This window comes from Cryptomeria japonica, chromosome 9, assembly GCF_030272615.1.
Source record: "Cryptomeria japonica chromosome 9, Sugi_1.0, whole genome shotgun sequence".
Classification (NCBI taxonomy): domain Eukaryota; kingdom Viridiplantae; phylum Streptophyta; class Pinopsida; order Cupressales; family Cupressaceae; genus Cryptomeria; species Cryptomeria japonica.
This window is the reverse complement of record NC_081413.1, coordinates 23,246,035-23,272,072: the sequence shown is the minus strand read 5'-3', so window position 1 is coordinate 23,272,072 and position 26,038 is coordinate 23,246,035. Positions and strand designations below refer to the sequence as shown.

Genomic DNA, 26,038 nt, shown 5'->3' with positions numbered 1-26,038 from the left:
CTTCAGCTCCACCCATCATCGTGATTAAGGTTAGTGGGGTGGTTGTAGATTTGTATGGCCTCCTTTAGCTTTCTCTTGTAATAGTTTTCTTCCTTGAAATTTTTTTGGGTGTTCTCTAAGAAAATATGATACTTAGTGGAAGAAGAGTGTTCCATTAGCGTAGACTTTTGAACCCGATCATACCTAATGTTAGCACTATGCTCTTTAATTCTGGTGTTGAAAGAGCAGCTGATTTCACCTATGTAGGTTGTAGCACAAGAACAAACTACCTTGTAGACTCCTAAGTCTAGAAGGGCATCCTTGGGGTCTTTGAGAGGGGGGATTCGATTTTTTTATCGCTAACAAGGGCTTAAAGGCACATTGAAGGCCTTTTTTAAGAAGGATTTTTGAGATTTTGTGAGAGATACCTTCCACAAAAGGAAGGGACACACTCGGGATCAACAAAGAAGGAGGGGTGGATGTGGCATAGGAGGAGGACAAGAAGTAGGACTTAACTTGGCTGAAGGCTCTCAAAATTTGTTTTTCCAAATAAGCAGTCAACCTAAAGACATGGCGTAGATGGGAGAGCTCTTGGTTTAAGTTCTCATCATCACAAATATGATGGGCCCTTAAGGATAGAGTTTTGAGGATCCCAAATTTTTGGCTAGGGTGGTGGTGGGAAGAGGAATGGATGTACAAGTCAGTAGGGGTGGGTTTATGAAACACTCGATGACCGAGAGAACCATTAGGTTTCTTGATGAGCAAGACATCAAGGGAAGGCAATTGGTTATCAGACTTGAGCTCCTTAGTGAAGGAAATGCAAGAAGCTAAGCTATTGATGTGCACATGGAATTCTTCCAATTTCTCAAGACCATGCGGCCAACAAATGTTGGTTTCATCAATGTATCTTTTCCACCACCTTGGTTTAAGGGGAAAAGATAGAAGGGCCATTTCCTCAAAATGCTCCATGTAAAGGTTGGCTATGACAAGCGAAAGGGGGGAGCCCATAGCTACCCCATCAAATTGCTCGTAGATCACATCTTAGAAGGAAAATAATGTAGATCTCAAACATAACTCGACCAAAGAAGTGACCTCAACATTAACCTTGCACCTAACAATCTCAATGGAATAAGGAATGGGAACCTTGGTAAAGAGAGGTACTGCATCAAAGCTCACCAAGATTTCACCACTTTCCAATTTGGTGTCCTTGATAAATTGGATGAAGTGGGTGTAATCCTTCACAAAGGAATCAAATTTACCAACAAGGGGAGAGATCAACTTGGCAAGGAAAGAGGCTAATTTGTAAGTAGGAGAGTCAATGGTGTCAACTATGGGTCTCAAAGAAATGCCAACTTTGTGAATTTTTGGGACCCCATAGATGCGAGGAGTAGGGTAAATGATGTTTTTTGGTAGCATCATCCAAAGAAGAGCTAGATAAAACAGATTGACTTTGTTCAAAATTTTGGAGCAAGGGTTGTAGGGGAGGACTTTATATCTACTAGTGTCTGAGAGAAGGTCAAGCATTTTTGAGAGAGAGTCATCCCTATTCATGATAACTGTAGCATTACCTTTGTCAGCTTTAGAGATGACAAGGTCATTGTTATTCATAAAATGGTTAAAGGCAAGTATTTCAGCTTTCGAGATGTTGCGCCTAGGCGGTTTAGCAAGCCTTAGAGCCATGACACAATCTTGCTTCAATTCTTTAGCCACGATGCAAGGAAGAGAGCGAATGGCATTCTCAATCTCAAATACATGATCAAGTCTTAGATATAAGAGTTGAGATTGTCTAGTAATAGAAGCAAATTAAATTTATGAAATTTAAATTAATTAAAGTTGGCACTTAGCTTTAATTTTGATTGTGTGTAGTTTTTTGCATCAACATTTAGGATCACCATCAAGAAATAGAAAGATAGTTTGTTCTAGATCTATGAAGACTATATATAGATGGTTTAAGAAGATGGGAAGGTGTTGCATAGCTAGCTAGGAGAGACATACAAAGAACAAGGTTGAAAAACAGAAAAAGAAAATAATTGAAGTAAGAGAAAAAAAAAAATTGACTGAATAATCACAAAAGAAAAAAATTAACAAAAAAATAAATAGATAATGTAACCAGTGCTAATACTAAAACAACTGTGCACTAAACAATAATATAAAAGAAAAGACCTCTAACCTAAGAAAATATTACATTAGAGAATATCTATATAAAGAAATAAAACCGAAGCATTAAGATGTCATTAAAAATTCAGATTGTAAAAAAAGAATAAAACAAGAATATAGCTAATACATTATTTAATAGATAAAAAAATACACATAATTGTATATTAATATTAAAAACAATCAAAATAGATACAAGAAAATAACTATTGCCTACATAATCAAATATATAAGCTAATTTATTAAAAATCATGACATTGTCTATAATTATTCCTAAAAACTCTTAAAAACATTTAACACATTATTCAACATGAAAAATAGTTCAATCACTTATTAAATTTAAAACATACAAAATAAAATATTCAATATTCCTATTACAATATATAGTTAGATATAACATACCAATTTAATTTAATTTAAAAAAATAAAATTTTAATAATTATCTTCCATAAATATACCCCACACAACTAGCCTACATATATTTGCCTTTTTCTTTTCCTCCAAGACCCATTTTATCAATCAAGGGCCATCTATTGATTGTCCCCTACCCAAATTCTACAAGCAGACTAATTAAAAATGACTTTCTTTTTACAAGCCTTGAACCAGATAGGCCTGAAAAATGTAGGCCTTAAATTGAATAAGCTCCCTGGAACATAAAACATTCTTATCACTAAGATACCACTTATTATCATATCTCAAAATTCTCTTGCTCTTGAAGCATTTCATGAACTTTTTCTGAAACTTCATTGTATTTCTGGGTTGTTTCATCAAGAGCCTTTGAAAGATAGACAATGTATTTTCTTAGAGAAGCCTGGTCACTAAGGATTGATTCTATCACTTTTTGCTTTCCTTCCTTTTCTTTCACCAACTTCGATACCTTTTCACCCAACTCACCATTCTTCTTTGTAAACTCTGCATTTTCCTGCACTACTTCATTATGAGTTTCTTGCATCTCTTCCAAACATATATTCAACTCATGAACAGCCTTCATCAGCTTGCCATTTTCATACCTCACTCATCTCCATCATCTGACTAACAATACTTTTGTTATAAAGAGCAGTTACTGTATCAAATCCCCATTTTTCTGCTTCCAAAACACCTTGTAGTTCAGATAATTGAGCCTTCATCACTTTGTTTTCTTCCTCCATATTTTCATGTCTTCCCTGCAACTCTTTTAAACTTCTACTCAAATCAACAACCTTCTTCTTGAGTTGAGCACTGTCATAACTTAGCTCATCATCCTTTTCAGCTTCCATAGCCACCATTTTCTCTTTCAACTGTGAAATATTATCTTCCACAGAGACAATTGTTATGAACTCATCTTCTTTTTCTGAAAATCCTTTTCTATACCTCTTCTCATCTTCTTTCTCTAGCATCTGTTTTTCAATCTCCTCTTCAATTTCATTGAAATCTTCCACATTTTCTTTGAACTGTAACAAATCATTACAGTTTCCAAATGACAGGGATCTTGTAGCTGCTTCCAATTCTTGAGATGTAATATGTAAGTGTTGTTTTAACTGTAAAATGGTGTCTTCTGCTCTGAATTCATCTTCTTTCTTTTGGATTTCTTGGTTCAGCCTTCTCCCAAGATCCTTCACATGTCTCAGAGTCTTCACAATTGTAGCTTTGTGTTCCTGCTTTTCCTTTCTAAGAACCTTGTTGAGCCTCTGCAAATTGGAGATTCCATCATCTTTCTTGTTTTGTGTGTCAGTAGGTGCAGTTCCTCCATTTTGGGAGAGTGATTTGAGTTCCTTCCTCAGACCATTCATATTGTCTATTTTGGATACCTGCTTAATAAAAGAGCAATAACAGAGTAAAGATTAGTCTTTTTTTTTAATTCATAAAAGGCATACTCAGATTAATATATTGATTCAAATGAAAGTTTACAGCATTAAATCCCAGATTTCCAAAAAAGTCCAGAGGATCTAAAAACAGAAAATATGAAACTATGTCTCTGAGTATGCACGGAAAAGAAAAACCAACTCCAAAGCCCCCCCAAAAATTCTAGACTCATAGTAGATATAGAGTTTTACTTACAAACACTAATCCTTATCAAACCTCATAAAACAATAAAAAATATTTTAAAAGATTAGTCTTACTCTTGCTCTTCCACAATTTTAAAATTACAGCACAATTAAAACTAAATATACAAAAATGTAGTAAGGTTCATAATTCTTAATCTATCCAGAAGACAGAGAAAACATAAGCCTTACGAAGAAAGGAAAAATCAAAACAAATCATGAATTAATGTATAATTGTAAGACATAAAAATTATGGATAATAATAAACTAACTTTTCTTCAAATTCAAAAAAAGAAACAATTAAAGTTACTTTTGTTCCCCCCAAAAAATAGTGGATTATATTCCTTGAATAGGGGCAGAATCTTGAATATAGTGCTTTATTTTGAATTTTTACTGCTGCTAAAATTCTGCCTGAGGAGGAGCAAGATCTTTATTAGCTTTCTTTCTACTCAGATATTCTTCAGATGCTCACATATTAAAACCAACCAATCTTGTGCATTCCTTCACCAATAAAATATGAACTAAACTTTCTTTTGTAATTTATATTTTCAATATTTTTTTGTGGTCACTAGTAAAATTTGTTGGATTGGATTCTTTTATACTGGCTGTTTAATTGGAAAAGATTTGTAGTTTAGATATATGCTTATTCAATTTGTCGTTATCTCAGATTACATAAATACAGTGATGCCGACATCTATATATACTGATATATTTTCATAAAAAAATATGATATAATTAAATATACAGTTATTGAATATTAAATTATATGTATTATGTACTTATGTATGTATACAATTATTTGATATTATAAAAGTATTAGTTGCAATTTATTTTTAATTAAGAAAAGTAATACATTTTCAATTTTCACAATTAGAAGGTCAAAAGTTAATATAGTCTTTTTCATTAACAAAATTAGAACATTATTTTAATTCATTTTAAAAATAAAAAATAAAAAATTAAAACATCCTCTTCAATTAAAAGAGAATGGTACTTTCTTTTTCCTCCACTCTAACAAACTTGTTTCATAGTTAAAAGGTAAAAGTGAATGTCGTTTCTTGGGTTTGCAAAGGAGAATATCATTACTTTAACTTAGAATTAAAATCTTTTTACATAAATAAATCATATAAATATTTAACATCTATTTAAATGAAAATAATAACAAGATAAATTTATTAAAATATATATGAAAAAATATTTTAAAAATTAAATAATACAATACAAGTATATAGATGGAAGATTGTTATAAAAAGTTAAAAAATGATTTGTTAGTAATATTAATGAAAAAATAAATAATATCTACATTTACACAATATTAAACAAAAAAAAATGATAATAACTATTATTAATACTAGTGATCTAAAATTGCATTACAATATGACTTTTATATAGCTTTTCAAATTCAATTTTTTGAAATGTTAAGTTACAAAATGTAACTAATTATATAATACTAAAAATAAACAAGTCACTAAAGTGACTTTATTAATGTAAACTTTAACATTACAACACCCCTCTTCAAAGGTTTATATTCCACACAACTAAACATTTTGATGGAAATAAAAATAAACAAATATACTTTAGAAGATTATTCTTTGAAGAAATAAATTCTAAACTAAGTATAACTCCATCAAGTTGCCTAATGATCCTTGAGGACGTGTAGCTCTCAAAATGAATTCTTGAGTTCTTGGATTATCACCTATCTAATCTCCCAAACTGTAGATCCCCTAAATTATTGAACAACAAGCCATTTCTCCATCAAATTGTCTCATGATCCTCAAACGAGTATAATTTCCTAGATCCATAGACTCCTAAACTATATGGGAAACAATCCATATTGAGTTCATGAGAGCCCTATCTATCTTCAAAAAATAAACTCAATTTTGTCACATCATTTGAATAAAGGAAAAAATTGTGTATCTTATACAAAGCATAATTTGAGTGAGAAGCTTATTTGAGTTGTTGAAAATCCTTCAACCTCTAATGACAATGGCTTAAAATAAGTATCTATACCTAGTATATTTAGAACATAATATTCAACACAAACACCATCTGGGCCTCATCCTCAACATAGTCTTCAACATAAGCTAAGTTAACATCATTTGATTTTTCTTGTGTTTTCGCTATGAACATCATTAGCTTGTGTCCTACAAGTCCAAGCTCTACGATCCTTTTTATGTAGTAATAACATTCAATTTTATTTTTAACTATTTCCTAATGTGTATGAGCATTCTCATGTTGAGAATTAACTTTTGAATATTCTATATTTGTTCCTTTTTTTTGCTGCTAAAAGGGCTAAAATCATACCGTCTAGTGTTTGAGAAGCTACTATATTAATTCTAAAATTAACATTATTTTAAAATAATAGCTATGTCATCTTCATCATCTACTAGAGACTTGACTTTTACTAATTGTCTAATGTGAGAACTCGAATTGCTTATGTTATTTGACATAGGGGTGCTTAGTTGATTTGACATAGTGATGCTTATGTGATTTAATACAGTGATTCTATCTTTCATTTTGAATCTAAATAGTTGATGTTTTAGAGAAAACTTTGCATTACATTTAAGAAAAGGTGAGAGGGATGAAGGTTGGAAGTGTAGATGTTAGGTATCTAAAATGTTTTATTCATATATTATTATGTCATTATAGAGAATGTAAGTCTATAAATTCATGTCTCCTTGGAGCATTGTAAATGCTACAAAAATGCACGTAAAATAATTATTATACTCCCATGTATTGCTTTTAAGATTGATCTCGATCTAGTTTCTCCCTACCTATGCTTTGATACAATAATGAAAAAAATTAAATAACATCTGTATTAGCACAATATTAAACAAAAAAAATGATAATAGTATTATTGACCTAATTTGAAATGTATCATAATATGGATTTTATAAAGCCTTTCAAATTATATCTCTTTGAACTGCTATCTTATGAGAATGCAACTAATTATTTAATAAATAAATAAATAATTTATTAAGTAAATTTCATTAATCTAAATATTAATATTTGACTAAAATAAAGATAGATCATTGATGCTTCAATATTTTTTGAAATAAGGATATTCTACATGTTGTTTTACACTACTTTTATAATTATATATTTTATTTCATATTACATATTTGACCTACCTAGTAGATTTGCTCTATGTTGATGGATTTAATCTCTTCTAATTATTAGGCTATCATTTTTAGCTTGCCTTGATGGGTAAGTGCACCAAGATGGTGTGCATAAAAGGGGGTATAAGATACTCAAAGAACAAAGATTGTAGTACTCTGAATCTAGTCTCCAAATATTAAGGGGGTTAAATCCTTCACGCACGAAAAAAAGATCTTGATTTTTTTTGAAAAACATAACAGTTTCTGACGTGTGCATCAAATAAGTCATAGTTAAATTTAGTATTTTGACAAATCCTTTGGTAGAAAGATAGTTAAGAGTGAACACTAGAAGCTTTGTATTTTTTTCTAATTTTTTGTTGAGTATTTTTTTAATGATTTTTCGAATTGGGCACATCCTGAAAAATCAGGTACATGTTTGTGCGCAAAGCATAACTTGCACCAAAATAATCGAAAATGCAATTTTTTTTAAGTGTAAAGAATCAAGTGCACTACAATAATATACAAAGTTTTTAAAATTTGGATAAGTATATCAAAAGTTATTAAAAAAATGGTACACATATTTCTTTGAGTAATATGGAGACATTGGTAAAAGAAATTCAAGATTAATATGTTATTGTTGTTCAAATTTAAAAAAATTATATGGTTAGAAAGCTCAGAAGATGGGTGAAAATGTGGTGGCAATTTTAGAAATACCTAGTTGATGAGGTGTAAACCTTATGATGACAAAGTCGAGAAACCAATTTGATAAAACAAAACACGTCAAAAAGGAGGGAGATGGAGGGAAATCAAACTTCCAAACCTTAGCCTTGTCATCCAAGCCTATTCACAAAATGTGTACAGGTTTTGTTTAACTAATAGCATGTACGAAGTTTGTAGAAATAAAAGCGCGTACACATTTTTGAGAGAACAAAACCCGTACGAGTTATGTCAACATAAAGACATCCTAATATAGAGAAATGCATATGTATGTATATAATATGTGTATGTGTATGTGTATGTATACATATATGCACGTATATAATATGTACATGTATAATATGTATATATATAATATGTACATGTATCTAAAATGTGTATGTGTATGTAAAACAAATGCATATATATTGTCTCTCAATATCTTAGTACATTGTATTCCTCTCTCTCTCTCTCTCTCTCTCTCTCTCTCTCTCTCTCTCTCTCTCTCTCTCTCTCTCTCTCCCCCCCCCCCCCTTAGGACCACACATAACCCCAAATGACATCATATAAGGTCCCTTAGCACACCATATGACCCCTTAAGACCATATGATGTCATAAAGGGGTCATATGATATTCTAGCACATGTGCAGCCCCATTAGGACCCCACATGACCCCCCAATGACACCATATGACCCCTTAGGACCATGTATGATATCCTAAGGGGTCATATGGTGTCATAAGGGGTCATATGGTGTTGTAACACATGCATGGCCCAAATAGGATCCCAAGTGACCCCTAACAATATCATGTGACCCCTTAGCGCACCACATGACCCCTTAGGAGCATATGATGTCCTAAGGGGTCATATGGTGTCCAAATGGGGGGGTAAAAGAACAAAACTGTGTCATGTTTCAGGCCAACTTATCAATACGAGTGAATTCAAGTAATTATAACTAAAAATTAATTTTAGTCAATCATATGGTCTGTAGAGATTCATTATAGCTGTCTCATAGGCCACAACTTTTCCAATCAAAATTGTCTACCAAATGTATATTTTAAACCACTTGGGGTCTAATTACCATTTAAAAAAAAACAAAAAACTTGATGTTTCAACAACTCCTACTCTTATAAATAATATTTTTTTTTCAAATGTAAAAATACCCTTTTATAGATCTACAACTAAATTTTCCAAAATATATATCTTTTAATATTTTAATTAGTTTTTTATTTTTTATTTTTATTGAAAGTAGGTCATCAACACTAAAATATAAGGTTGATTATCTTGTAAATGAAAATTACTAAAATTTATTAATTTTTTTTGACAAAATAAATACATTAGAGAAAAAAGTCTATGTCAAGATGATATAATTTATTTTCTAATTTCAATAAATAATTAAGAAAAAAGGTGACGCCAAATGGAAACAGTTATATTTCAGTACACAACTTTTTAAATTTATTAAAAAATGTATATTCATAAAAAATAGTTAGAAACATGTTTTTGCACTAAAGTTTCAAGTTATCAATATACACAAAAAAAAGGAAGAAAAAAAGTAAAATTTACTATATAAAGTGTGATGCCTCATGTGACTTCAATTTCAACATTTTATCAGCAACTAAATTATAGTGTTTACAACTTAGGAACACATGATGTGACCCCTTAGCACACCACATGATCCCATAGGAGCATATGATGTTCTAAGGGGTCATATGTTGTCCTAATGGGTCATATGGTGTCCTAATGGGTCATATGATGTTGTATTACATGTGTGGCACCACTAGGACCCCACATGACCCCTAACAACACCATATGACCCTTTACCACACCATACAAACCCTTTTGGACCATATGATGTCCTAAGGGGTTGTACGGTGTCCTAAGGGATCATATGGTGTTGTAACACATGATGTGGCCCCATTAGGACCCCACATGACCCCTAACGACACCATAATACCCCTTAGCACACCATACGACCCCAAGTAGGACCATACGATATCCTAAGACATTGCATAGTGTCCTAAGGGGTCATATGGTGTCCTAAGGGACAAGATGAACCATTATTACAATATAAAAAATAGTGCCAATACTACTTACAAATATAAGTTTAGATCACCTGGGTCTTAGCACACCATACGACCCCTTAGGACCCCACATGACCCCTAACGGCACCATATGATCCCTTAGCACACCATACGACCCTAAGTAGGACCATATGATATCCTAAGGCATTGTATGTTGTCTTAAGGGGTCATATCATGTCCTAAGGGGTCATGTCATGTCCTAAGGGTCTATGGTGTCCTAGGGGATCATATGGTGTCCTAAGGAGTAAGATAAACCATTATTACAATATAAAAATCAATGCCAATACTGCTTACAAAATAAGTTCAGATCACCTCGGCCCTTAGCACACCATACGACCCCTTAGGATCCCGCATGACCCCTAATGACACCATAAGATATGTTAGCACACCATACAACCCCAAGTACGACCATATGCTATCCTAAGGTGGTGTATGGTGTCTTAAGGGGTCATATGGTGTCCTGAGGGGCAAGATGAACCATTATTACAATATAAAAGAAGTGCCAATACAACTTACAAAAATAAGTTCAGATCATCCCCTGAGAGCGAGCATGAGGTTCAAGGATGAAAATAATAAACCACTATGCTCCCCCTCTCTCCTTTCCTCCATACCCTATCCCTCTCTCTCTCTCCCCCCAATATTTCTCTCTCCCTCCTCCCTCCACCTCCCTTCCTTTCCCATCCCCACTCTCTCTCTCTCTCTCTCTCTCCCCCCCTCTCTCTCTCCCTCTACCCTTTATCTCCCTTCCTTTCCCATCCTCTCTCTCTCCTTCTCCCTCCCTGCCTTACCCTCCCCACTCTTTCTCTCCCTCCCCCTCTATCTTCCATCTTTTCCCATCCCCACTCTTTCTCCTTCCCCCACCTATCTCCCTTCCTTTCTTGTCCTCTCTCTCTCTCCCTCTCCCTATCCCTTAGCACACCATATGACCCCAAGTAGGACCACATCATATCCTAAGGCATCGTATGGTGTCCTAAGGGGATATATGGTGTCATAAAGGGTCGTATGGTGTCCTAGGGGGTCATATGGTGTCTTGAGGAGAAAGATGAACCATTATTATAATATAAAAATTAGTGCCAATACTGCTTACAAAAATAAGTTCAGATCACCCAGGCCCTTAGCACACCATACGACCCCTTAGGACCCTACATGACCCCTAAAGACACCATAATATCCCTTAGCACAACATACGACCCCAAGTAGGAGCATATGATATCCTAAGGGGTCATATGGTGTCCTAAGGGGTCTTATAGTGTCTTGAGGGGAAAGATGAACCATGATTATAATATATAAAGTAGTGCTAATACTACTTAGAAAAATAAGTTCAGATCATCCCCTGAGAACGAGCATGACGTTCAAGGATGAAAATAATAAACCAGTATGTTCCCCCTCTCCCTTTCTCCATACCCCATCCATCCCTCTATCCCTCCCTCCCCCCATTCTCCCTCTCTCCCCCCTCTATCTCCCTTTCTCTCGCTGTGTGTGTGTGTGTGTGTGTCTCTCTCTCTCTCTCTCTCTCCCTCTCCCTCCCTCCCTCTCTCTCTCTCTCTCCCCTCTCTCTCTCCCTCCTTTCTCTCTCTCTCTCTTTCTTTCTCTCTCTCTCTCTCTCTCTCTCTCTCTCTCTCTCTCTTCCTTTCCTATCCCCACTCTTTTTTCTCTCTCTCCCCCTCTCTCTCCCTTCCTTTCCCATCCTCTCTCTCTCTCTCTCTCCCTCCTCTCTTCCTTTCCCATCCCCATTCTTTCTCTCTCCCTCCCCTCTCTATCTCCCTTCTTTTTCCATCCTCTTTCTCTCCCTCTCCCTCCCTCCCTTACCATCTCTCTCTCTCTCTCTCTCTCTCTCTCTCTCTCTCTCTCTCTCTCTCTCTCTCTCTCTCTCTCTCTCTCCTCTCTCTCTCTCTCTCTCTCTCTCTCTCTCTCTCCCCCCCCCTCCATCTCCCTTCCTTTCCCATCCTCTCTCTCTCCCTCTCCCTCCCTCCCCCCTCCCTCCCTCTCTATCTCTCTCACTCCATCCCTCCCTTTTCCACCCCCCCTCTCTCTCTCCAATAGACTTAGGAGGGCTCGCTATTGATGAAGCAACTATGGCTATTTCCATATGAAACATGATAAGTTTGTAATTTATCTAAAGTTCACATGTGCATGCGCATATAATCATCAAATCAAGAAAACAACGTAGAGATACATACCTCTTCCCTCTCTTGATCCTCTAGTGTATCAAGTGCATTCATCAATTCTACAAATCCCAATTGTCATTGTATATAAAAGAGACAAAAAGACTAATCAATCTACAAGTTCCAATTAAGACAATTTCAACCTTTTCAAATAATTGTGTCAATTAAAAATGTGTTCAATTACCTTTTGATGTTTAGGCATCCTCGAGGATTTATTTCATCGACGAAATATCCTAGACACATGTGGTACCCTAAAAGAAACAAAATTAGCACAAGATATATCAGTAGATAATATTAAATATTATTTAACAAATCTAAATTTAATTGACTTGCATTTGCAATTAAAAGAATACATAAAAAAAGGTGTGCAAAACGCCTGTAAAACATAAAATTAATATACATTTAAGAGATTTAGTATATATTATAATTTTTTTGAATTCAAGGTACTATTCTATTTTAACATGTTACAAAATTTATACCTCAGGCATTGAAGCTGTAGCTACAACAACTATGGGAGGAATATCAGATGGTGTATTAAGACCCACTGCTACATCTTGAAATGCATATTGTTTGTATCAATTTAAATTGATATATGAATAAAAATTCATTTACATTTACAAGTTTTAAGTGATTGATAAATAAAATGTCACCAATTCAAATCAACACACCTGTGTCTGCATGTGACCACCAAACACCATATCCACCAAATCATTAGCCATCGCTACATCCTCTACAGTGGTAGTCTGACAGCTATTCCCACAAATTGTACACAGATGGGACATGGAACCATCTACATTGGCCTCAACATCCATCCCAGAGAATATACCTGAACAACTGGGACACACATGCTAAATGAGCTCACCAAGGCCAGATGGCTCAACTACTGCATCTTCGTCTAGGCCAAGAGGGTGTGATAACTGTGTGCCATGCCCAATGATGACATCAGTCAATGCAGTGACCACCTGAAGAGTATGTAGCTCCATTGACTCTTTTACGGCTACTGGGATTGTGACATGGACCACAAGTTTTGGTGCTAGGGGGATGCGACTTTGGGGGTTTAGTACCCTCTGGGCTCTAGGTCTATCTTGGGCAGAGCCTCCACCTCTACCCTGGAACTCTCTCATATCAAAATAGTTCAGCCACTCATTGAGGATAAACTCAGAATATAGTTTCCTCAAAAAATTTAATGGAACCTCAAACTTATTACAATGTGGTTGGTCAAAGAGAATCCACCACCTATCCAAAAAAACATATTTCATCGGCAAATGGCTAACTAGTGTATAGGAAACCTCTTTGAATTAAGAGGTAAGGTTTCACCCATTTTGGGATCAATAAAAAGAGCACATATTTGTGATTTACTTATGTTTTTTTTTCACTTCATTATATGACAACCCACTAGCATAAAAACCACGACATTGATCCCTATAGATTCCCCATTTTGTAATTTGATTAGAAACTTCATTGGCACTACTAGCTAATGATTCTAGGGCTGTGGCAATGGATGCATGATTCTTATGCTCAGATGGCTTCAGTCTATTCACCAGTCTAGTTATTTTGGCAATATTTTGTGTTAACTAGTTTATCAAATCCTCCTATGTAGCTTGTGAATGGTCTATTGGAGGAGCTGGAGGGTATGTATCTTGAGGGTTTGGTAGTGGGTTCTCTTCTAGGTTTTTCCCTAAGTTTTCAGGAGGTGTGTCTTGCTGAGGGGCTATATTTTTTTAGAATCTGACATGCATTCATAGCAAATAATTAAAAAAAATAAAAAACAATGAATTTACATTGTAATTGCGAATATAATTTATCAAATGCATAAAATAGATGAAAAAATTTGATCTCATACCTCTTTCCTGTTACTACTTACTAAGATTGCCATTAGTCTTATGTTCAAAGTTATTCTATATACTCTAATCAGTTAACTCTACCGAAATATTCAGTCAGTATGCACAACGCAATCGGTAATAGAAGAAAGTAGTCACAGAGCCCAGTAAGCACCGAGCTGTCTACCAAGTATCTTTTCATGTTTACCGAGCAGCAAAGATGACACATGGAGTGAAACGTGTTACCAGATTCATTGAACTTGGACATACATATGGAAACGTGTTACAAAATCGAGAAACATCTAACCGTTATCACATTGGAAATTGCACTTAAGGATTGTGTATGATTATGAGGTCATCTAACCAATGAAATATTTTAAATGGTTACTCATTCGATAAAACATGTTTGTAAGATCGAAGCAATGAATGGATCACCATCATAACAGATCTATTTATACAACATGAGTTAAGAATTAAAAAGAAGTGAGTGCATGAGTGTATGAAGACTGTTACAGAGACACAAAGGTCACCGAGAAGGTTTTCAGAGTACAGTCAAAGAACACTAGAGTAAACAGAAGGGTTTACCGAGTTACTATATGGGTTACCGAGGTATTCTATAAGCAAGGTAATCTTATCTGAGCACATAGAATCTGCTATAACATTTCAGATGTAAAGTTGCAGATATTTGTAATGATTTTATTGTAATATTTTGAGTTATAGAGAAACCTTTAACAGGGTAAAAGACTCTAATCAAGTCTATAAATTGTAAAGCCTCTAACCAGGTGCAACATTTAGATTAAGTGTTGTAAAATCCTTTAGCAAGGTAGATCTAACAGATCTTGATACTCCTAACATGGTAAGCTATCAGAAATAGCTAAACATGTAGCTCTAATCGAGCACCCTTTATTATTGCAGTAGTGAAGTTGTGGGTGCCATCCCCACCACAGTTTTTCTCTCTAACCAAGAGTTTCTACGTAACCAAAATATATGTGTTATGGAGTGAATCATGTATGATTGTTATTTATTTGTTTTAGCTTTATGTTATGTTACTGCACTTTTCAGTTTATGTATAGCAATTAGATAGTGTTGAATAAAAGATTTGAAGTATTGATTCACCCCTCCCCTCTCAGTACATTAGCTTTCCATATTGGGCCTAACATTTCCATTGTTGGTGTGTTTGATTTTGAGAATCCAGTTCATGTATTTTGCTGTTTAAAACCCTCAAAGTGCTTTTCTTACTATCGTGAGTGAAAATGACCTAGTCACCTGCAATCAAAATTTTTTAATTGACAATAAAATGCGTACGGGATTTCGAAAACTAAACTGCATACATGTTTAGTATAAGCAAAATCACGTGCACAATTTTTCTTTGTTTAGGCTTGGTAAAATGAGCCTAAATGCTTACAAGTTTTTTAAAATTTGAAATAACCTGTGCATGTTTTATGTTTTTCCAACTTATTTTGGGGGCGTGTCCACTTTTTTGCACACCACCGTGGTGCACACACCCTAATGTTCCTACTTGAAAAGCTAGTTCTTTTAGTTTTTGGTTTGCATATGAAAGGGATAATTAGTACCTCTTGTCAAACCATGTAAGACGCTAATTCAATGACTTAACAAATGATTGAGGAATACACTCAAACATATAATATGACCTAGATATTTGTAGAATTTTGAAGCTATTATAATATGTTTTGATAATATGTGTAGATAGTCAATGATAGCTCTAGTATGCTCTTTGAAGATGTTAGAAACTAGAATGAGATAAAATTAATTAGAGTTGCTCCTTTTAAATACAACAATATGGAGGGAAGTTAATGTAGTGGAAAAACTTCCTATACTAACCTTGAGAGGAGGGCAATGCAATTTTCTTAGATCTTTATTACATAAAATTAACAAAAATAGACATAAATAGCATGTATACCACAACATAGTGACTTAGGTGGGGAAATCCCTTTCGAGAGAAAAATCCCACAATCTAAAAACTGTCCAATATATTATTTAGAAATCAACAACACATTACGATATATTTGTAGAGAAAGCTTCTCATAGGAGTATCACCAACATAGATCTAGAGGCAACTCAAAAACTACCAGACTCTCAAAATACATCACAATATACAACCATAATATAATACCCTCATAAAATAGGGTTGCCTTCAATGACAATCATAACACACAAAATATCCACCATTAGATCTATGACTTAAAGATATAAATTATATAGAAAACATGGCATACCACAAGACAATGATTTAAGAGGGGAAAACCCCTTTGGGAGAAAAACCCTACAGTCCAAAAGCTGCCCAATATATTATTCATAAATCAATAACATATTACAATATACTTGTAGAACAAACTTCTCATAAGGGTATCACCAACATAGATCTAGAGGAAACTCAACAACTACTAGACTCTCAAAATACATCACAATACACAACTATAATACAATACCCTCATAAAATAGGGTTGCCTTCTATGACAATCAAAGCACACAAAAAATCCACCATTAGATCTATTACCTAATGATAAATGGTCAAGATTTACAATGATAACTTATATAGAAAATGTGGCTTTTAGGTGCGCTACCCTTGAACTCTTACCGAGGTATGTGTCTCTTGGACCCCACAAGGGGGTATCCCCCATGAAACCCCCCACTCTCATTTATCAACAATTTAACTTATTATTATTGTAGGGCCGAGACACTATTTTCCTAACACACTAGTGGTAAAACATGGTCATAAGATCTAGGTAAAATTACTTACAAATTTAAATACAATTTAAAAATTAAATAGTTCATTTCAACAAGTGTAGAAGTTATCAAAGATCACTTTTGCAACTACATAATTAATTTGTGGTAAGAAAAAGGTAAAACTAAGTATCATAACTAATTAGAAATGTGTATATAGAAATGAATAAAGTTTAGATTATGTGTTAGCTCTTCACAAAACATGTACCACTCTACACTTGTTAAATAATATTCACTCTAAACTGAGTCCAAGACATATGGAAAAAGGGCATGGTATACAATTTTCACCATTACATATCCCTCCACTTTGATATTGATGAAAACTATGGTTGGAAAGATTTAATTAGAGTGGTTGTCAAAATAAAAACACATGCAACCAATTAAAAACTAAATTATTACTCCTATGAAAGGATAGGTCTCAATGGATAATTGATAGCTTCAAATCAACTATGCACCCACTTACAAGGATATAATTTCATAGCTAAAATAAAAGTTTTAAATTAGGAAGATAATCAAGTTCCATCACCAATTTGATCATGTTATGTTTGCAGAAGGGTGAGAGGGACATAAAGGTAGAGATATGGATAGAAAGAAGGAGAGATGGATGGGGCAAGAGCGAGAAAGATGGGAAAGAGAGAGATAGAGAAGAAGATAGAGATATAGATGAAGCTGGAGATGGAGAAAGAGAAGGAGAGAGATATGGAGAGATTGTGAGAGAGAGAGAGAGTAGAGAAAAATATACGAAGATGGAAGAGAAAAATAAATAGTGGGAGAGAGAGAGAGAGATAGAAAAGTAAAGATAGAGTAAGAAGTGATATATAGAGAGATGGAAAGATAGAGATAGAGGGATAGATGAAAGAAGAAGTATGAAGAGTTAGATAAAGATAGAGAAAGAGATATAAATGTAGATGTAGAGTTCTAAAAAGAGGGAGAGGAAGAGAGTGAGGGAGAGAGATGGATGGATAGAGAAAAACATGTCTAGAGATAGAGGGGTAGGGAGGGGAAGATAGAGGTAAAGATGAAGATAAAGCAAGAGAGGAAGAGAAAAAAAATAGATAGAGATATGGAGAGAGTGGAAAGATAGATATATACATATAGATGGACAAAGAGGGATAGATAGACAAGAAGAGATAGAAAGCTTTATAAGAGGGAGAGATAGAGAGATATATCGATGGTGAGATAGAGTTATATATAGATGGTGAGATATAGTGATATACAAATAGAGATTTAAGGACATATAGAGAGGAGGAGAGGGAGAGAGATAAAGAGATAAACAAATAGAGAGAAATGGAGATAGAAAAATGAGATGGGGAGAGGGTGAGAGAAATAGAGAGAGAGAGAGAGAGAGAGAGAGAGAGAGAGAGAGAGAGAGAGAGAGAGAGAGAGAGAGAGAGAGAGATTCCTTTTTAAAGCTTTAAAAACAAGATAATATTAAAAGATATTCTTATTTAAAAAAAAAATATTTTTTATTCTACAATAATAAAACTATTCTTTTAAAATACTTTTTAATAAATTATTATTATTTATAATTTAATTAAAAGATATAAATAATTAAAATAAATTTTATAAAAACAAAGAAAAATTAGAATAAAGCAAATATTTTTTAAATTCTTTTGAAACTTAAAAAAACAAAATAAAATTAAAAGATACTCTTATTTAAAGAAAACAATAATAAAAGATATATTTTTTATCCACTCTTTTTCGAATTAAAGATATTAAAATATATGTTTTTAAATTTTTATTATCATATTTTTAATTAGTGTAAATATAAACCTAATTCTATTGTTTGCATTTGGAATAATTAACTTGAAATTGTAGGTCCATTTCAAGTAAGAATGCTTTAGGCCAATAATTAAGAAAAACATTATATATAATTATAAAAATAATCTCAACAAATTTCAATAATATTTTATATTAAAAATATGTTTTTTGATTTTTTTTAATGAATAGAACATTATCATTAATAATTTAATAAAAATAAAGTATTTAAAAAAAGAAGTTGAAAGATTAAAAAACATTATTTTTAATTTTTAATTTTTCCAAATCAAAAGCTAGTTTTTGTTTTTTTGTTTTTTATTTTCAAAATTTTTTATTTTTTATTTTTTTAATATTTTGTTTTGAATTTTTTTCAATTATTAAATACCATAATGTGGAAATTTTCCTAAATTAAAAATATTTTTAAAAATTATTTAAAACACTTAGTACCAAAAATCAATTAAAATCAGAAATGTTTCCAAATTCAAACCATTCGTTAAGGATGTAAATTTTACAGACGCTTAAATAGAAGAAATTTTTTAGCCGAAACGACGCAACCCTCCTCCCAAAACCTGCAGTTGCCAATTATATAACCTCAATCTCTGTAAAATACACAATTTTATGTCGACCTGTTAAATAAACATTCATCTGTTTAACATTCTTTGGAAAGGATTATAACTTGCAGACTTATAATAGAGTGCCATCCTTTGAAGATCTATATTCTGTAAAGAAAGTTGGTTCATTGCAGCAGTTCTCCAGTATTATAATAACATTGTTGGTAAAGGATTTTAACTCGCAGACTTAAAATTAGTGCAAATTTGGTTCACAGCAGCAGTTCTCCAGTATTAAATTTAGGTATGTCTTTTGAATTCCTTCTGCATTATAAATTTTTCGGTGTTGCAATACTTTTAGATTACAAAATAAAATTGCTTCTGGGTAAACATATGTCAAAAACAGAATATGCGTTTTCTGAATATAATTCTTAATCTGTCATGACTATAGAGATGATCAAATCTCATCTTCATGGATCACAGTAAATATTGATATTTATTGGGGTTAGGGTTCTCCTGATGGAAATGGCATGCCTATTCTAGAATGCTTTTCAGATGTTTAAAAGACGTAGGTTTTTAGATCTGAAAACAATATAAGGTAAATGGGAATGCAATAATCTTGTGATAGGGGGGATCTGATCAAATTGATGTCTTGCTTGTTTATCACATGAATTATAAATAAACACTCCTTTAGTTCTGCTGTCTTTTCTTGCAGACTAGATTTTACCTAAGCCATTTTTCAGGAACTCATTTGTAATATCTAAACAATTCCTTGTCATATAGTTGGTTCTTTTGTGACAATGTAAACAATTTCTTAACATATAGTTGTTTCTTTTGTGACGGGTTATAGCAATATGACAAGAGGAAAGGGGAATAAAGGAAGAGGAAGTACCAAGCAGGTAAAAGCTGAACCCTTGTCATATGAAAGAGATGTATAGGGTAGCATGGAAATTATCTTAAGTAATGAAAGAAATGTATAGGGTAGCATGGAAAGTAATAATAAGTTCATAATGGTATGATATATTTGCAGGGTCGACAAGCACCAACAAAAGTAAATGGAAGTGATGATAGAGGTGATGAGGTGAAAAATTTGAAGAGCCTGAATCAAAGTTTACTTGTTACAATCACCAATGAAAGAAAACAAATAGACGAGTTGAAATATACGTTGCAAATGAACAAAAGTCAGTGGGATTCTTGTGAGAAAGCCATGAAAAACACAATTGAAGAGCTAAAGAATGAGCTTACTCAAACAAGAGCATTGAGTGAAAACCATGAGAAATCATGTACTCAATTTGTTAGAGAAAATTTTGAGTTGGAAAGTAATTTGAAAGAATGCTATGACAAGATTAAAGAATTACAATCTCTGAAAAATGAGCTTGATCAAACGAGAATATTGAGTGAGAGTAATGAAAAATTATGTACTCAGTTGGCACAAGAGAGAGATGAGTTGGAAAATAAGGTAAAAGAATGCAAAGATGAGATTCAGGAATTACAATCAGTGAAAAATGAGCTCAACCAAACAAGAATGTTGTTTGAGAGTCGTGAAAATTTATGCTCTCAATTAGGACAGGAAAAAATTAAGTTGGAAAATAAGGTGAAGGAATGCAATGATATGATTAATGAACTACAAGGAAAGATGAATGAAGACAGATGCTTATGGGATGCTTCTAAGGCAGATACGCAAACAGAAATTGCAAAGCTACAAACTGTGCTTGATTCTGTAGTTAATGAAAAAAATTTGTTGAACCAGACACATGAGGAATTGTGTGCCAAACACAGAAATGATAAAAATGAGTTGATAAAATGCAATGAAGGGGCTAAGAAATTGGAGGCAAAAATGGTCGAATATCAGAAATTGTGGGATTTTAGAAGGGTGAATTTAGAAGGAAAAATTACAGAGCAACAAATTGAGATTGATGAAGTTAGAAAGTTGAGCAAGAAACGTGAAGAATTGTGCACAGAGTTAATGCAGGAAAAAATTAAAATGGGAAAAGATCTGGAAAAAATAAAAGATGGTTCTAAGAAATTGAATGCAAAGATGACTCAAGATAAGAAGCTGTGGGATTCTTGTAAGACGAAGTTGGAAGGCAGGGTTGCAGGGCTGCAAAATGAGCTTAATGAAAAAAAAATATTGAGCCAAGGACATGAAGAACTGTGCACAAAGCTAAGACAAGAAAAAAATGATTTGGAAAACAAGTTGGAAGAGTTTAATGATCGAGTTGCAGAGTTGCAAAATGAGCTTAATGAAACAAGAAATTTATGCCAGAAAAATGAAAATTTGAGCACAGAATTGAGACAAGAAAATATTGAGCTGGGGAAAAAGTTAAAAGAGTCCAATGATGAGTCTAAAGAATTGAAGGCAAAACTTACTGAAGATGGTTGCTTGTGGAATTTGTGTAAGGCAGAGTTAGAAGGCGCAATTGTTGAGTTGGAAGGCACAATTGCAGGGCTGCAAAATGAGCTCAATGAAACTAAAGAATCAATTAATGAGACTAAAAAATTGAAGGAAAAAATGACTGAAGATGGGTGCTTGTGGGAGATTTGTAAGGGACAATTCGAAGACAAAGTTGCAAAGCTAGAGAATGAGGTTAAGGAAGCAAGACAAGAAAAAAATGAGTTTGAAAATAAGGTGAAGCAATGCAATGATATGATTGAGGAATTAAAAGGAAAGATGAATCAAGATAGATCCTTATGGGATGCTTATAAGGCAGATATGCAAGTAGAAATTGCAAAGCTACAAGATACGCTTGATTCTGCAGTTAATGAAAGAAAAGTGTTGAAGCAGAGACATGAGGAATTGTGCGCCAAAAACAGAAATGATAAAAATGAGCTGAGAAAATGCAATGAAGGGTCTAAGAAATTAAAAGCAAAGATGGTCGAGGATCAGAGATTGTGGGATTCTAGTAGGGTGAATTTAGAAGGGAAAATTGCAGAGCTGCAAAATGAGATTGATGGTACCAATAAATTGAATGCAAAGATGACTCAAGATAAGCAGCTGTGGGATTCTTGTAAGACAACGTTGGAAGACATGGTTTTAGGGCTACAAAATGAGCTTAATGCAACAAGAGTACTAAGCCAAGGATATGAAGAACTGTGCATAAAGCTAGGACAGGAAAAAAAAGATTTGGAAAACAAAGTGAAAGAGTTTAATGGTATTAATAAGAAATTACAAAATAAAATTATTGAAGATGGAGTTTTGTTTGATGCTTGTAAGGTAGAGTTGAAAGGAAGAGTTGCAGAGCTGCAAGATGAGCTTGATAAAACAAGAAATTTATGGCGTAAACATGAAAATTTGAGCACAGAATTAAGACAAGAAAATATTGAGCTGGCAAATAAGTTAAAACACTCATATGATGAGACTGAAGAATTGAAGGAGAAGCTTACTGAAGATTGTTGTCTGTGGAATTTGTCTAAGACAGAGTTAGAAGGCACAGTTGCAGAGCTGCAAAATGAGCTCAATGAAACAAGACTGAAGCATGAAGAATTCTGCATTCAACTAACAGATGAAAAGAAACATTTAGAAGAAAAGTTGAAAGAGTTCGATAATGAAACTAAGGAATTGAAGGGAAAAATGACTCAAGATAGGGGCTTGTGGGATTCATCTAAGGCAGAGTGGGAACACACAGTTGCAGGGCTACAAAATGAGCTCAATGCAACAAGACTGAAGCTTAAAGAATTTTACATTGATAAAAAGCACTTGGAAGAAAAGTTGAAAGCGTTTGATTGTAACAACAAAGAGTTGCAAAAGGAGCTTGACAAAACAAATTTTTTGTGCCAGAATCATGAAAAAAAGTGCACTGCCCTGAAAGAACAAAAGAGTGGCTTGCGGAAAAAGTTGAAAGAATGCGATGATAGGATTGGAGAATTAAATGCAAAATTGAACTTGTTGGATACTTGTAATGAGAATTTGGAAGGCAAAGTTGCAGGTCTGCTGTATGAAAAAAGGATAACGAGTCAGGAACATGATGAACTTTGCAACCATCTAACAGATGAAAAATATATGCTGGAACATAAGTTGAATGAATGCAATGATAGGAATAACAAATTGCATGCAAAGATGAAGGAAGATTTATGTTTGTGGGAAACTTGCACGGCAGATTTTTCAAGTACAGTTGCAGGGCTGCAAAATGAGCTTGACTTGAAGACTAATAAAGGAAGAATTTTGAGCCAGAAATATGTAGAGTTATACAGTGAATGCGCATTTTTGAAGGCACAATTGAGAGATTATGATGAAACGCTAAGCTCTGTGGAAAATGAAAGGTTGGGATTAACATCTCTGTCAGAGAGCAATGCAAAGAAAGCGGAATGTTTGCAAACAAAGGTGCAATTGATCTGTAATGAAAAGAAAGAATTGAGCCAGAAACTCGAAGAACTGATTACAGAAAATGGATTTATGAAGCAGAAAGTGGAGAATTATGATAAAAAACACGATTCAGTAGAAAGAGAGAATAGTTCATTGAAACAAGAAATGCATGAGCTTCAAAATAAGTTGGCTATGTGGGCTGATGAAGGAAAACGAAAAGTTTTCAGTTATGATGACACACTTGATTCAACAGAAGAGAAGAGGCAGTTGCTTAGAACTCCAGCAGGAAGCATTGGAGAATTGGTGGAAGATGTGGTTACAGAGACTAGGTCAGTGAAACAAGAAGCCCTTCGACTTAATCAACAAAACCAAGTGTTACAAAATGAGATACTCGATCATAAGTCATTGCTTCAAACACAAGCTGGAATAGTTGCAGAAATGAATGCAGAAAACAGTAAACTCAAGATTGAGCTGGAGGAGTTGAGAAGAAGTTTGCAGGAGACGGAAGAAAGCAATGCAAGAGTAATACAAAAACGTAGGGCTCTATGGGAAGATCAAGTGAAGTTTAAAGAAATTGTAAAGCAAAGAGAAGATGCAAGGAGGGATTCCTTTGGAAGCCACAAAGCCTTCCCTGCAAATTTGATGTCTCACATTCTTCTAGATAGCCGGTCCAGAGAAAGCAAATGTTTATCAGCTGACACAAAACATATCATTCTCCCCCCTAATGCATTGTTTAGTGGATGTCCTTATGGGTGGTGTGGAGGAATAGTATAAACAACCACTTATTGTACCAACTTTGTGAAAATGTAATCGTTTTACTTCTCTAGCTCTTGTTGAATACTCTTGATGAATAAGAAAATAAAGCTATAATATCACATAGTTGATTTTTATTTTCTGTCAGCTAGTAATATGTACATAAATATTTATGTTGGAGAGATAGTTCAGTGTTAATCATAGTCATAATGGTTTATACACATGTAGTCAACCAACATATCGGTTTAAACATATGGTTTTACAAGCACTCTTAGAATGCCCACATGTATGGATTTGAATTTGATGCTTTGATATTAACTGGACAATACTTATTTTCTGTAATGTTGCCTAAGATGGTCTCTGTACCAAAGTATTTTTCAGAGTCTTATTATTTTGAATTTGAACATAAAGTTTACAACCAGATTGAACTTGTTTACATGTATTGATTTGAATGTGATGCAGTATTATATGCTACATCATAATTTCATTCTATAATGGTGCAGAAGTTGCTTTGTGTTCAAAGTATTTTTCATATAGTCTTTTTATAAATTGAAGTTCACTTCTGGTTTTAAAAAAAACGTATGTACAACATAAATTATAATCATTTAATGAATAAAATGGGCATGGTGTGATGCTGTGAAAAATATCATGTCATCCAATTTTAATTTCTAAAGTAATTTCATTTCATCGATCTGCCCGGTGAATAAGATTTTGAAGAGCTAGCCCATTCCATTGAATCTTTAAAAAAACACATATTAACCTGAAGACCCTTTCATGGACCTCTAAAAACAAATTGTTTACTCCAGTTTGCAAACTTATACACAAAATATTTTCAGATGCCTAAGAAGATTTAGGCAATAAACAGGCGAAAGAAGCCATACAAGATACTACGTTGATTTGCAGAATAACTGTTTGTCTACTGAACATTTGAACTGAACCCAATATCGACATTTCAATATTTTATGCTATCCAGTTATATTTTCATTGAATATAACTAGAAAAAGTTACAATCCATAATTTAAAAGTCATGATACTGTTTCTGGAATTTGATTGTCTTAGTTTTTGATCAATGTTTCAGATTACAGAGTCTGGGATCCATAATCAGAATGATTCTTTCTTATCTCTCTAAACATTGACTCTCTAAACATTGACTGTAAAAATCTTATATCATTAAGCTTTTAAGTTTTTAACTAATAATATTTAATGAAAATATAAATGAATAACATAAAATATTAAAATGTTGATATTGGATTCAGTGTCAAATGTTCAGTAGACAAACATTTATGCATTTGTTCTGCATATCAATGCATCTTGTATGGCTTCTTTCACCGATTTCTCGCCTAAATCTTCTCAGGCATCTCAAAATATTTGTGCATGAAGTTCGTAGACTGGTGTTTTCAGTTTGTTTTTGGAGGTCAGGGTCTTCAGGTTAATATGTTTTTTTTGGGAGGATTCAATGGAGTGGGCTAGCTCTTCAAAATCTTATTCACCAGGCAGATTGATGAAATGGAATTTCTTTAGAAACTGAAAAAACTATAATGCTTTTTAGAAAATCAGGAGTGATAGGGAGGTGTAAAGATTATACTGCTCACGGAATCGAAATATTGACACTGGAGATATCATGCCCAAAGGCAGAGATTCAATGTTCAACCCTATCCAACACTTGAGGATACAATCTAGTTGGAGAATAAGGTGGAATATATACCAAGCTTAAATCATCAAGTGATATGGGATTCTCTACCATCAGATTTTGTGATTAAGGTTGTGAAAGGAATTTAATAGAAAAATGGTAAAAATTATTATACAACTTAGATCACATAGTTCAAAAGTTCTAATAAAAGATGGTTGTTGATCAATAATTTTTGGGTAAATTGTATTTATGGATTTAAAAGAAAAGTTTTAGAGAATGAACCTTTTCAAAG

General features: G+C 33.5%; 2 protein-coding genes across 2 annotated transcripts; one reads left to right on the top strand and one right to left on the bottom strand.

The window, feature by feature from the left end:
• Positions 1-3,137: 3,137 nt before the first annotated feature.
• LOC131053080 (uncharacterized) lies at positions 3,138-13,172 on the bottom strand. The gene is made up of 3 exons (XM_059211436.1): positions 13,052-13,172; positions 12,669-12,742; positions 3,138-3,920 (listed from the first exon to the last, which is right to left on the bottom strand). Exons 1-3 carry the CDS (start codon positions 13,170-13,172, stop codon positions 3,138-3,140), a joined length of 978 nt encoding a protein of 325 aa, XP_059067419.1.
• Positions 13,173-19,065: 5,893 nt separating this feature from the next.
• Positions 19,066-24,258, top strand: LOC131053078 (uncharacterized). The gene is made up of 3 exons (XM_057987679.2): positions 19,066-19,364; positions 19,911-19,959; positions 20,091-24,258. Exons 2-3 carry the CDS (start codon positions 19,915-19,917, stop codon positions 24,135-24,137), a joined length of 4,092 nt encoding a protein of 1,363 aa, XP_057843662.2. The 5' UTR covers positions 19,066-19,364; positions 19,911-19,914; the 3' UTR covers positions 24,138-24,258.
• Positions 24,259-26,038: the final 1,780 nt, after the last annotated feature.